The following is a 14199-nucleotide window of genomic DNA, read 5'->3' as shown; positions in this document are numbered from 1 at the left end:
GTTTGGCTTACTGTTGCTCTGGAGCTGTGTGTGTGCTCATTGCCAATCAAAGGCTGGATAGGATAGGAAGGCTGGGGAAGCAAGAGCTCTTCAGACCTGGTCTCTAGCAGCTTTTGTTTCTCTCGGTGTCTGACAGCATCAAGCAGTGACAAAAGGGACCCTCTAATGTCATAGTCCCGGTGCAGGACCCTCAGCCTTGGTGATGGTCCTTGTAACAGCTCTCAGCCTGGGTTCTGAGTGTCTTAGCCTTGAAGGCTTGACTCTCTTCCCAGAAATTCGGTGTCCAGGGCCTTTGGAGCCTCTTCATGGGCTCTTGACAGCTTCTGTTAGTGCCTCGTGCTCTTGTGTGGTCTGCCTCTCTTCTTGCTGTGGCCGCTCTACTCCAGGTGCCTGCCCATCAGGATCATATGTGGGGATCCTGGGTGCAATCGTGGGCACCTAGTAGGAACAGGGTGCCAGGTGCAGGATACTCAGGCGCAGGAATCTGCACCCCCTGGCTGGCAGGTGGGATCCCGCAGACAGGTGGACCAGCAGGCAGTCTGCTGCTATGCATGACTCTCACCATGCGTACTGCCAGGAGTTCCAAGGCTTCCCACTTTCCCGAAACTAAAACAGCAGTTGCAGAGGGGTGCTCAATCTGTGCACCAGGAAGCCAGGTCCAGGGGCTTGAGAATCTGAATGGAGGCACAAGCTGTACGGATCGTTTCCAAGGCCAACGGGGCCTCTTCAGTGACTGTGGGATAGTAGTGAGTGTGTGCACTCGTGGCCGCTGGCAACGCTGGGTGGTGTGCCTGGCCCTGCACTGTGTCTCTCTGAGATCGTCAGCTGTCCAGATGTAGCCTTACCACTGGCACTGTCTTCACCCCGGCTACCCTCCATTCTCTGTGGCCTATGCTACTTCTTTCTTCTGTACTTCTGAAAGTAGCAAGAAAAGAGGAGAAGCCTTTTAGGGGGTCTTCTGTTACAACACAGGAGAATTGAGAGAGTCTAAGCAACCTGTTTATGTAGCCCAAGAAGAGATGTGCAGACCAGTCACAGCCATTTGCCTAGCACTCAAGCCTTGCTCTCGGCACCGGTCACTGACTGATTTGGACCAGTCACAGCCCTTCCCCTTGGCACCAGTCTGGGCACTCCCTTCTAACCGAGATAGAAAAGGTCTGTCCAGGTTTGATTACAGAACGTCTGGCTCAAACTGTATCAAACAGCCCTGCCTGGGACTGAGCCCTCAGGAGCCAGCGCAGTCAGTTGTGACCTTTGTATAGTTGTCATGTGATTGGTGACAGGGTAGTCTGTCTGCCAGTTAGACGTATGGTCCTTTTGCTCAATGAAAGAGGGAGTTTTGGATAGAGAGTTCTTGGGCATCAAGAGAGCGTTCAGGAATTCACTCTAATGTGTCAACTGCCTTGATCCCCAGTGTTTTTGATGATTTACAGAAAAACAAAGGAGTTCTTACATTATAACCCAAACTTATTAACCCTCACGGTGATTTTAAGAATTGTTAATGGAGCCTCTGAGATGGCACTCAGCAGTTGAGCGCATTCTTACAGAGGACCTGAGTTCTATTCCCATCACCCCAAAGGGCTCACAGCACCTCTAAGTCTGGTTCCAGGGGATATGGTGCCCTCTTCTGACCCCCATGGGTACTGCACTCATGTTTACAAACCCACACTCAGTTACTCATAATCTAAAATTAAAGTGCCTGGAGAGATGGCTCAGTGGCTAAGGGTACTTGCTGCTCTTTCAGAGGGTCTGGGTTCCTTTTCAGAATCCACATGGTGGCTCAAAACTGCCTGTAACTCCAGTTCCAGAGAATCCAATGCTCTCTTCTAGCCTCTGCAGGCATCAGACACACAAGGTACACATTTATACATGTAGGCAAAACATTCATACACACTAAAAAAATTAAAACATAAACATTTAAATAAATAGCGTTTTTAAGGATTTATTTTATTTATGTGTATGTGTACATAGCTACGTGAGTTTGGACTTACGTTCATCATTTCTGAAAAGGATTTACTTGGTAATCTAGTAATATAAGCCAGTTCTAAGTTTAGCATACAACATATACCCCTCCAAAGGAGAGAAAGGGTATTTATTTATGTGGTGCCTTCCCTATTCCAATACAATAGAACAAATGCATTCAAAATAAAAACAGGACTGGGAATTGGTGGTGATACCTTTAATCTCAGCACTGGGGGTGCAGAGGCAGGCAGATCTCTGTGAGTTTGAGGCCAGCTAGGTCTTCAGAGAAACTTCCAAGCCAGCCAAAGCTACACGGAAAAACCTGTCTCAAACAAAACAAAACAAATAAATAGATGAATACATAAATGGAAATAAAAGCAAAGCTGGAAAGATGGCTCCATGGGTAAAGGCACTCGGCATCAAGCTTAATGATACGAGGTTGATCCCCAGACACAAGTGGGGGAAGGAGAGAACAGACAGAACAGACTCCACAAACCCCTTTAGTTTCCACTCCTGCTGTGGCTCCTGCATGCCTCACATAAGTGCATAAATATAAAATAAGTATTAACAAACACCAACTAAACCCACCCTCAACCTCCATGCCAATCTTCTTTCTTCCTTTCTTTCTTTCTTTCTTTCTTTCTTTCTTTCTTTCTTTCTTTCTTTCTTTCTTTCTTTCTTTTGTATTTTTGTTTGTTTGTTTCAAGACAGGGTTTCTCTGTGTAGTCTGGCAGTCCTAGAAGTCACTTTGTAGACCAGACTGGCCTCAAACTCATAGTAAATAATCTGCCTGCCTCTGCCTGGAATTAAAGGCATACACCACCACCGCCCAGCATCCATGCTATTTTCTGACTCATGGTAACTGACACTCCACAGGCCAGGCGGTGAACTTGCTACCAACTTGACTGATAAAACTCTGATTGGTATAATGTATCACCTAGCAGAAATCCAGTATTCTGGCTCCTTTGGGGGGCATAACACTCCTTGTGGTGAAGTTAGGACCCCCGAACAGAGAGGTATCAGCCCTATGGTCTGGAGGAAAAGAGTCTCAGGGAAGCCTCTGGTCTCCAGTGGTCCAGAATGTGAGGCTAAGCATCCTGTCCCTGCATTTACCTGCCCTGTCTTTCCTGCAGCTCCAGAAGATGACACACTGCTGAGGGACAGCTCAGACCTGCCAGAGAGCACTTCTAGGGCACGTGCCCTGCACACGTCTGTGATGCTCACCCAGAGCGGGGAACGCACACTGCGGTCCCTCGGCTTCTCACGCACTGCGACCCACCCAGTGCACCCCACTCCGCGTGGAAACGTGACAGAGCACACGGGTCTGCTGTCTCGGGCACCTACCCTTGGAGGTGTGTTTTCCACAGCCACCTTCCCTGGCTGTCTGTAGATTGCCTCACAGTTCTGGGATGGTTATGTTGGCTGGCAATCCAAAAAGAAGCTTACTGCTCATTAGGGAAAGAACCTTCTGGGTTCTCCACCGCAGGAAGCACTCCCACCCCCAACACTCGTGCTTGCTTGGGGTATAAGGGTTGACCTTTGCCTGAGAGGTTTAAAATAAAGCAGAGTGGTAACTGTGGTTAAGGCCATCTCCCGGGAAGAAATACCTCATAACAGAGTGGAAAGTTGGGAGCAATTTCCTTTTTCCATTCAATAATGGCAGTTACTGTTTAGGATCTTGGGAGTTTTTCCATGGCAATTTGCTTTTATTAAAAAAGGGCACGAGGAAAAGCTTTGTAATACTCCTTGTTTTTAGGCTCCCTGCTTCTCCGCTTCTCCGTTATTCCCACTTATGTCACTATCGCTGCTCCTCACTGGAGGGACCTACGCTGAGCCTCCCCTGACTGTTTTAGCCTTCCAGTATCCTCCTCACTGAGAGTGCTTCCCAGGACAAATCTCCTCTCAAAGACAATACCTCCCTCACTTAAGCTCAGGGAGAAGACATGGAGAATATTTTCCAGTGCCCATCTGATGGGGGAAGTCCTGTGTATATGCCAATAAAGCACTGTTGGCCAATAGGGAACCAAGATAGGTGGAACTAGGAATCCAGAAGGACTCTGGGTAGGAGAAACACAGGGAGTCGAGATGTAACGCCATGGGGTAGGGAGCCCGGAAACTTCTCCGGTAAGAAAAACACTTAGATTAACAATTATGGGATAAATACTTAAGTCAGAGCTAGCCAGTAAGAATCAAGCAAGGCCAACAGCTTCATAATTAATATAGCCTCCTGTGTGTTTATTTGGGACTGATGCGGCTCTGGAACTAGGCTGGCGGGAAGGCTTCTCTTTACACCCATCTCAAAGATTTCTTGTTTACTTGACCCAACTTTGTCTTTTCTCTTTGTAGTCACTGGACTTAGCTATGGTCAAGAGCATGGCTCAGACGCTGAACAAAGGACCTCCAGCGGCCACACAGACCACGCCTATGTTCCGTCTGCCTTCACCAAAGGAGAACGGGCATTACTGTCCATTACAGAAAACTCTTCATCCTCAGACACCAGCGAGAGCTCAACTTCCTCCATTAAGATCTCAGACTCTCCACACTTAGACTTTTCTTCTTCTCAGGCTGAAGGACGTAACGTGTCCTCCCATGATGGTGGACCTGCTCAGTCTTCCACCGAGTCACTGGTTCTACATACATCCAGCCTTCCGTCCTATACATCCACCATTAATGTGCCGGACAACTTGGTTCTTGATGCCATTACTAACTCTGTTGAGGACCCATCTGATTCGGGGGCTCCATCATCTCTCCCGTCAGTGTCACAACCCCACCAGTTTTCATCAGCCTTCCCATCAACTGGGTCTCCCATACAGCAGCTAAAGTCTACCTCTGAGACAGCCACGCCCTCGTCATCCTCACTGTCACCTTTACCCATCTCCTTAATGGTGTCAACCCTTGCCCCACACTCTGCCTCACAAACAGACTTCCCACACTCATCTTCCACCCTGGTCCCACCCAGGGCAAGGGAACCACGTGTAACGTCAGTCCAGATGTCAACAGTGGAATCAGCCATAGCAGCGTTCCCCAGTAACCAAACAGCAGACCCCAAGAACCAGAGCGCCCCACAGCAAGAGAAAACCATCACAGAAGCTAAGTCACCAAGCCTGGTGTCTCTGCCCACAGACTCTACCAAAGCAGTAACGATGAGCCTGCCTCCAGGCACCCCCTGGCCCCCCGCCTTGATGGGGTCCTCCACAGAGCCAGCCCTTCCCGCCACAAGCACCACCTTAGCCCAGATGTCTCCGGCTTTGACATCTTCCATTCCCCAGACTACTCACGCTCCTATGACCAATCCCAGCACCCTGTCAAGCACGGAAGCTTCGACCCCAGGCATCATCATTGTGCACACCACCCCTGAGAAACAGCGCCAGCCAACCAACCCTGAAATTCTAGTGCCACCAACCTCAACAGAAGGGGCCGTCACCACAGAAGGGAACCGGGTGCGTGTGGGTCCTACCACTCCCTCTGTCCCTCTGACTACTACACCCACATCAGCGGAAGTGACCACTATGCTCAGCCCGGAAGAGGAGGCCAGCCCAATTTCACATTTTCTCAGAACATCTTCACCCCAAACTACAGATGTTTCTACAGCTGAAATATTGACTTCCAGATACACCAGCTTCACTGCTCAGAGCACCCCACAGTCACCAGCAGCACTGTCCCCTCCAACTCCAGGTAAATGCACCTTACAAACACACATCGGGGGTATAGCTCAGGGGTAGAGCATTTGACTGCAAACACACATTGACTGCTAGGCCCCGTCCAGCACCGAAGCTGCAAAGGGTCTGGGTCTGTATGAGCGTGCCGACATGGCTAGTATTTGAAAGTGTCTGTTGGTTGGCCTGGAATGACTCCCATTGAAATACACAGCATGAAATATGGGCAGTATGGGCCTAAGGCTCTCCCAATACTCTCCTCCCAAGTTGCATGATTCTTTCTGTAGAAAGAGAAAGGAGGACACTTTGGCCCTGTGTGCTATGCATAGAGGATATAACTGTAGCCTTTCGTGGCCTGTTATTGTCCAAGCTTCTCAAGCATGTCTTTGACTCATCTAAGGTCAGAGCTAGGCACAGACGTGGGTTTGGACAGTGGAGAAACTTCAAAAGCAGTGTTAGCGGGGCTAGGATGCAGAAGGGGGGTAGAGTGCTTGCCTAACATATGCAGTCTTCAGCAAGTTCTCCACCAAAGACAAAAGGTTGAGGTGGTCTGCTAGAGGCAGGGGCGGGCTGAATGCCTGCTCTCCAGAGAGAGTCCCGAGCTTCCGAGTTAGCGGGCTCAGGGTCTTTCAGGGCCAAAGACTGCGCTCCATCCAGGGAGGCCCAGAGCTCTTTGTCTCCACAATGCTAGTTGGTAAGCAGGGCACATGTAAAGGAAGGATGCTGAGCAAGCCTCTTCCCAGTGGCCATTTGACCAGAGTTCCCTTACCTGGTACATAAGGTTATCTGTAGAGCTGTGTTGAAGGTTCCGGTATGAAAAAGAAAGCCAACCTAGGGCAAAGAAAGGTACAGGTACACCAGGGCGTGGTGCTCACAGTGACTTGTAGTTGATCCAGACTCAGTAAGGGGGAACTGCTGTTGAAGAAGGCAAGGCAGATGCCATCTTAAGAAAGAGGGAAAGAGGGGAATACTGTGTGGGGGCTACAGCAGAGGTCTCAGTGGTACAATTTCAATTTGTCAGTGAAGATGACCTGGGGGGAACAGGGCCATAAGCCATTCCCACTGCTAGTCTACAGCGCCCCTTTCTCAGCAATCTGAGTGTGTCTAAGAAGTAAAAGATGATTGCTTCTCCAAAATCTTCATTTCCACTGACCAATGCATTCAGTACCAGGTTCACCAGACTCCCTTAAAGCTGATACAGTCCCTGTGGGTGGGTGTTTGTTGCATAGTCACTGGAGACTATAGCATTATATAATGGGCACCATGCTTAAATATAAAGGTGCTCTGCTCATATAGGTGATGCTAGGTAACACATGAAGTATGGGGCTGTTTAAAGTGCAGTGTTCTTGTAGTGCCCCTGAGTTTGGTTCCCAGCACCCACACGGAGCAACTCACAACCAACTCCAGGGAATGCCACGCCTCCTCCTGACCTCCATAAGCAGTGCACCCACCTGCTCATACCAATCCCCCACATACACATGATTTCAGAATAATAAGTTTCAACAATAGCCGTGAAGAGGGAGATTGCCGTGTTTGGAGCGCCCCATCTGTTTCGGGTTATTCTTTTGAAGGCTTCTGTTTCCTTTCCCTTGTTCCCTGGTGGTTTCCTCCCTGCAAATGATGCCGCTGTTTTGTAGGCTTGAGGCTCTTCTGAGAGTGTTTCAAAACCCCCATATGAAGCAGGCATTTCACAACTGGAGCTTGACCCTTCTAATCATATAGAGTCAAACAGAGTGTGGGCCTCCTGGGGCAGGGGATGAGTAAGGTGCCAAGACAACAGTAAAGTTTACCCATAAAGGCCCTCGTGACTCCAGATGGGGCCCATTTATGTATATGGAGAGAAACGGCTGACCATGCGACACCTGGTAATCTTAGCACTTGGGAGGCGGAGACCGGAGAATCATTTCACTGTCATCCCAGACTACCTAGGAGTTTGAGACCAGCACAAACTACATGAGACCCTGCCTCAAAAAGTAAAGAAAAAGGAGATGTTGTTGCAATGTTTAACTGACAATTTTCTCAATAGCACACAATCTGTGGAGGCCAGGTTAAATTTCAAGTCATACAGAAGCTGACCATGGTGGTGAATGTGTATAATCTCAGAACTTGGGAGGTAGTTAGGTGGATCAGGGGTTCAAGTCCAGCCTGAGCTATATAAGTAATTTGAGGCCAGCCTGGGCTACATGAGACCATCTCAAAATAAAACAAAACAACAAAAAGCATAGCAACAACAAGTATGTATGTTTCAAGGTTTTTCAGATAAATGTTTCTATACTTTGGATAAAATCCAAGAGAAAAAGTAAGCTATGCGTATGTGTACATTTGTCTACACATAGAGTGAGTCTTAGAGTTGACCGTGAATTCTTTCCACCTTAAAATGTGCTTTAACTTGACATTCACTGAGTCTGGTAGAATTTTCTAAGTACCACAAAGGCAATATAATTATCAGTCCTGAATAGAGTGGCCTGTAAGCAGCGTTTAATAGCCATACTTGTATTTGGGGAATCTAATTATCTAGCAATATGAATACAAGCTAGTATCAGTGCCCAGTTTCATCACCTCTGTCTTCGCACCTCTTGGGACCCTGTTCTATTTTAGGAGAGTGATTTTCCAGGGCAAGCAAACAAACCTAGGCGAGAACCAAACATCAGCTGTGAAAATGAGATGTTTCCCAGGGTTGCTCTGACATTGCCTGTGTTTTCCTGCCATGTGTTCAGTCAACAGCTGTACCGTGAACCCTTGTCTTCATGATGGCGAATGCATCGTGGACCTCACCGGTCATGGGTATCGATGTGTATGCCCACCTGCCTGGCAAGGGGACAACTGCAGTGTGGGTAAGAGAGATGGGAACATTTATTATAATGTTACCTGGGGTTGTCGGGCTAGTCAATAAGATGCTTTTTCCAGAGTTGACAGCACTTGCAGAAGGCCAAAGTTTGGATCCTGTCACCCATATCGGGTAGCTCATTTCAGCCGCAAATGAATGGGACACCTCTACCCTCTGCAGGCACCCTCACTCATGTGTTCACACACAGTCATTTTTAAAAGAACGTTTTTCTTCCATAGCGTGCAAGGGTAAGGTTTTCAGTTTCCCAGTTTTCTTGCTTGAGTACTAGCATGCTGGTGTGTTGTATATGGTGGCATGAAGGACTACAGTATGGTACAGACCTGGTTTTATTCCAAAGCTTGTCTACACCCCTGCAACACTGGACCATCTACAGCTCCCTAAAGATGCCTATACTCTGCTGTCTCCTCAGCCTGGGACATAGCCTCTTCCCAGATATCTGCTTGTTGACGTCTCCTTAGTCCTATTTATATTTAAATAGTATTTAAAACAGTCTTTAATTCTCCCCTGCATCAAAGTTTACTGTTTCTGCTAGGCATGTCTTTCATCCCAGCACCCAGGAGTCAGAAATAGTGGGTTCTCTGAGTTCAAGGTCACCCTGGTCTACATGGTGAGTTCCAGGCCAGTCAGGGATAAAAGGATGGGACCCTGTCTCAAAACAACAACAAAATCCAACAACAATCAAACCAGATCTATGTACAGCTCTGCACATTCAAATCCTGCTTTATAGTCTAGTTAATTCTCATATGGCTGCCTCTGCCTGACAGGTAGTCACCCCTTGAGGACAATGGTGGTTTCCTGCTCTTCTTTCGTACCAGACTCCACAGAGTGCCACTAGGTTCTCAGGACACGCCGGATACACTCCACAGAGTGCCACTAGGTTCTCAGGACACGCCAGATACACTCCACAGAGTGCCACTAGGTTCTCAGGACATGCCGGATACACTCCACAGAGCGCCACTAGGTTCTCAGGACACTGCACAGAGTGCCACTAGGTTCTCAGGACATGCCGGATACACTCCACAGAGTGCCACTAGGTTCTCAGGACACGCCGGATACACTCCACAGAGTGCCACTAGGTTCTCAGGACACTGCACAGAGTGCCACTAGGTTCTCAGGACACGCTGGATTATAATTCTCTGTCTGCTATCCCATCAACGTGCTCTTGTTTGTCCTCCTCTGCAGATGTGGACGAATGCCTCTCAAGCCCCTGTCCACCCCTAGCCATGTGCAACAATACTCAGGGATCTTTCACCTGCAGATGCCCAGTTGGGTATCAGTTGGAGAAAGGAATATGCAATCTGGGTAAGAGTGTTAAGTCTGTCTTAGAACTTATTGACCGTTTTTCTTCCTAATCAAAGCCAGTCTTTTTCCAAGATATAAAATTCAGGACAATAGAAGGAAGTGAAACACAGTTGTTTTGTTTTGCAGGTTTAGAGTGAGAAAAGAGTAGAATTCTGATTGCCCTCTGTGTACACACACTCTTCTAGTTTTTTAAAAGTGGTCATCAAGTTGTTAGCCATAGACAGATGCACTTTGACACGGCTGTTGCCGGGATCTGCCATATGGTCATATTTTGTTCCTCATTTGGCAGGTCCATGAAGCTCATTGGTTTCAAATTCATTCTTCATCTTACAGATTAAAAAGCAAATCAACAAACCCAGTGAGAACTAAGGCTCTGAAGAGAGGCCAAGCTTGGGTCACTGCTGATGAGTCCTGGTTCCCAGCCCAAAGTTCTTTCTGTTATACAAGAGTGTGTGCATTGGAAGAGTATTCTTGCATACAGGATGTGGCCCATGTTAGGTTGCTGAATTTAATACCTTACTTGCTGGAGAAATTAGAATGAGAAATACTGTTTCAAAGCTGTGGAAGGAAACTATCGGGTAAAATGACTTGCCTTTGAATTGGCCTCAATTCCTCAGTGTGACACCTTAGGCACATGTGCTGAGTCAATGTTTTTGAGAGAATGAATGTCTGTCTTCTGCAAGTATTGTCTGCATGAATTCCTATTACCCTTAAGCAGAAGGGGCTTCTTAAGTCTGGCACTTTCCTAAAGTAAGAATTTTGAAGATTGTTTGAAATATAAGAATTGGGCATTATTTTTAGAAAGAAAAATCTACAGATGTAGACATGAGTCAAAATCAAAAATTCCTCTTATTGTAATAGTTTATGTACGTTTGGGTAACTAATGTGCTTCCTGTAGCCATATCCTATGAGGAACTAGATGAGAGTATGCAGTTGAAGGATGAAGGACATGAGAATATTTTCATTTTTATTTATGTTTTGAAGCCCCGTGGAAAGTACAGTTGCCAGCAGGTTTCAAGCACCTGGCTTCAGGCTCTCAGCCACCACCTGCAACACATAACCAGGCCCTCTATTTCCTCATCTGTAAAATCAGATGACAGTCTGCTCCACTTCTCGCTCAAGGTTTTGAGAATGTCGAACAAAATGACCGGTTTGAGCAAGCTCTGAGTGTGGTAAAGAGCCGTCCAGACTGGAGGCAGCATCTGCCAGACTGGATGCTATGAAAACAAGCTGCTCTCAATGCAGACGAGTTGTTATAGGTCACTAGTGAAATCAGCAGTTAAACTGAAATATAAAAATCTGCCAGTGAGAGGACTCAACAGGTAAAGGCACCTGCTGACAGGTTTGACCGCCTGAATTCGATTCCTGGGACCTACATGGTAGAAAGAGGGAACCGGTTCCTGCAAGCTGTTCTCTGACTTTCACACAAGTGCTTTGGCACATGAACACACACACACATGCACAAAGCACATGCAGAGTAACCATATGTAATAATTTTTTAAATGCCTGTCTTAAAGCTAGATGATGTAACTGCAGCCATGGAAGTTGTCTTGAATACTAGTGTATATTAGAAACACAGACACATCTGTGTCTTTCCACAATGTCAAAATTTATTGAGTAGCAATAAATTCACAGGCCATTTCAATTTCATTTGCTATAATTTGCCAAGTTATTCTGATTTCCCTTGATAAGCCATTGGCAAGCATAGATTTTTTTATTCCAAATTTAATTACTAATATTAACTCTGTGATCACACATTACACATCTGTCTGTCTGTGTGTGTGGTGGTGGTGGTGGTGGTGGTGGTGGTGGTGGTGATTCACACCTTTAATTGCTTTACTTGGGAGGCAGAGGCAGGCAGATCTCTGAGTTTGAGGCTAGCCTTGTCTGTAGAGTGAGTTCTAGGACAGCCAGACCTCCATAGAGAAGCCGTGTCTCAAAAAAACCTAAATAAATAAATGCCTCCAGTAAATTCCTTGTCAGAAAGAGGCCAGGGTTTGGGAGAAGGCAGGCAATATTACTCACACTAAAAACAGAAAGCACATTCAGAAAACTTATGTGTATCCACCCCTTATCCTGTGCATATATGGAGAGCCTGTATTTGAACCTGGGCATGTGAGAAGAGAAGATGACCAGGTCAGGTGACTGTCCTGAAAGCTTGTGTGCAGAGTGTCCCACAGGTAGCACAGATGGGAGGAATGAGGTTCAATTGTGCTAACAGTCATCTTTCCCTTTTCAAGTCATTTGGCTTCATTGTTCGTAAACATCACAGGAACATGCAAATTAGAGCATGCTGAAATGCCTTCCCTTGGCCAAGAGTGTTTTCAAAGAGCTGCCTGCTGTTCAGAAAGAGTCCTAAGCAGCTGGCTTCACTGAACTGTAGAATAAGCAAAAGGATGTTGAATAAGGATTAAGGGCTTTAGACAGTTAACTCTAAGATGTTAGATGTTTTCCCTGGCTCATTTGCTGGCCTTTCCTCTTAATTCAGCATGCAGGCTTTCCATTTTAGAAAGGCCTCGCAGGCTGTTTTGGGTTATTTTTCTTCCATCCAGAGGGAAAGATATGAATTTAATATAATGAAAGATAAGAGCCAGTTCTAGAAACAGGTTTGAAGGCGGGGTTTCAGTGAGTCCACCAGTACTAATTTAGACATTAATTTAATATAATGAAAGATAAGAGCCAGTTCTAGAAACAAGTTGTGAAGGCGGGGTTTCAGTGAGTCCACCAGTACTAATTTTTGGTTTTCTGCCCATTTCCAAGTCCTGTTCCCCTCAGAGCCAATCAGCACAAATTGGTGTTAACTAGAATTTTATTTTATGAGTGAAATAGGCCTTAAAAATGGGAATGCTTACCCCATTTCTGGACCCAGTGGTATTTCTAATGTGGGTTGTTTTCACTGTGTGTCTGATAATTGTAGAGTCTTTAGCACCTTGGGGTCTACACCCACTACAAATGTTTGTCCTGCCCCTTTGTCGCCCCTTGGCTACCTTCTAGAACAGGAAGGTGTGGTCTTCATCCTCACACAGATTGTCCTGTATGAGAATAAAGCTGGCCACTGCAGAGGTTTACAAATACATAGCCTTGTGTTGGTCTCTCTGTTGTATGGCTTAACAGGCAACATTTTCCTCTTCAGTTAGAACCTTCGTGACTGAGTTTAAATTAAAGAAGACTTTTCTCAATACTACTGTGGAAAACCATTCTGACATTCACGAGGTTGAAAACGAGATCGCTCAAACAGTAAGTCTCCAGAAAGGACTCTTCATGCTCACCCATTGTTTTCTAGACCAGATTTCGTTCAGAATTGGGCACTAGTCAGAATCATCTATATTCCCCAAACTTGCTTTTGTCCTTAGAAGAAAAAGTTCAAGGTGAAGCGAAAAGTACCCGGGAAATAGGAAGTGTTGGGATCTGCAGTGTCCAGGATGAGTGCTGCTCAGATACATCTACAGGCACAGTCCCTATCTGCTAAGAGGTTTCTTTTTCATGTGTAAACACAGTTAACAGACATGGTGATGCCCTGCACCAGTGTGCACTTCTGGTAAAGAGGAAGGATCCAGAAACACATCCCCTCTTGACACCTGATATGACCTTCTCTCTCCCTGTGTCTTCAGAGCTTAGAAAGGTCACTCTTTCTCCTTGAAGGATGCCAGTGGCCTTCTACTAATTCCAATTAACTGGACTTATGAGCTCACAATGAAAATTATCTAGGGCCTTAGATGCTGCTCTTTCCCTCTTTGCTATTATTTCTTTTTAAAATGGAGAAAAAAAGAAGTAAAAACAAAACTCAGACAATATATTTTGATCTCCATTGCTGCCCAAGTCAAAGATTTGGTGTTTGGGAACTGCAATTTGCCATTATACTAAATTAGACATGACTTAAAGTTAGATTTGCTATTACATTAAATTGGAGTTCATATATTAGCCAGGAATTAAGTGTTCTTATAGGACTGTGGATTTTATTTGTGTTTTAATTCCATTTCTATGTCTACTGAGCATTTAATGTATGACAGGGACTATGTCAGATGCTCAGTCCTGTAAGAGGGTAGGTGACACATTTTCAGATGGAAGACTGGGAGACTCTGGAAATTGATGGCCTTGTCCGAGTCCACACCAAGTGGAAGCAGAGTTGAAAGCAGTCTCCTAGGTCACCTGTGTTACTCACACTAACTGCAAGTTTTGGGCTTTCTAAGAGCACTCTAAATTTCATTAATTTATTAGGAGGACTCACAGAACTTGTTGAAGACCAATATCTTCATATATGTGGTTCATTGCACTAAAAGGACTTAAATTAAAATTAGCTAAGGGACAATATGCATGGGGCAGAGTCTGGGGATCCCAAATGCAAAGCTTCTGGTTGCTCTGCCCCTGTGGTGTTATTGACATTGCTGATACCTCTTGGCAATATGGAGTATTGCCAACCACAATGCTCAC

The 14199-nt window shown here is 46.1% G+C and overlaps 1 protein-coding gene across 4 annotated transcripts in view; it reads left to right on the top strand.

Annotated features, from left to right (window-relative positions):
- Heg1 (heart development protein with EGF like domains 1) overlaps positions 1–14199 on the top strand; it is a 79433-nt gene that overhangs the window by 36049 nt on the left and 29185 nt on the right. For 3 of the 4 annotated variants that reach the window (XM_040750879.1, XM_040750878.1, XM_040750881.1), the window contains 5 exons: positions 3096–3314; positions 4309–5637; positions 8336–8452; positions 9649–9768; positions 12902–13005. In XM_040750879.1, coding sequence (XP_040606813.1) covers positions 3096–3314; positions 4309–5637; positions 8336–8452; positions 9649–9768; positions 12902–13005 — 1889 coding nt within the window. The remainder of the gene's footprint in view (positions 1–3095; positions 3315–4308; positions 5638–8335; positions 8453–9648; positions 9769–12901; positions 13006–14199) is intronic. The other variant, XM_040750880.1, reaches the window with a different exon arrangement.

Source organism: Mesocricetus auratus, unplaced genomic scaffold, assembly GCF_017639785.1.
Source record: "Mesocricetus auratus isolate SY011 unplaced genomic scaffold, BCM_Maur_2.0 Super-Scaffold_100008, whole genome shotgun sequence".
Classification (NCBI taxonomy): domain Eukaryota; kingdom Metazoa; phylum Chordata; class Mammalia; order Rodentia; family Cricetidae; genus Mesocricetus; species Mesocricetus auratus.
Note: the sequence above shows the minus strand (reverse complement) of the source record. Positions and strands in the feature narration are given on the sequence as shown.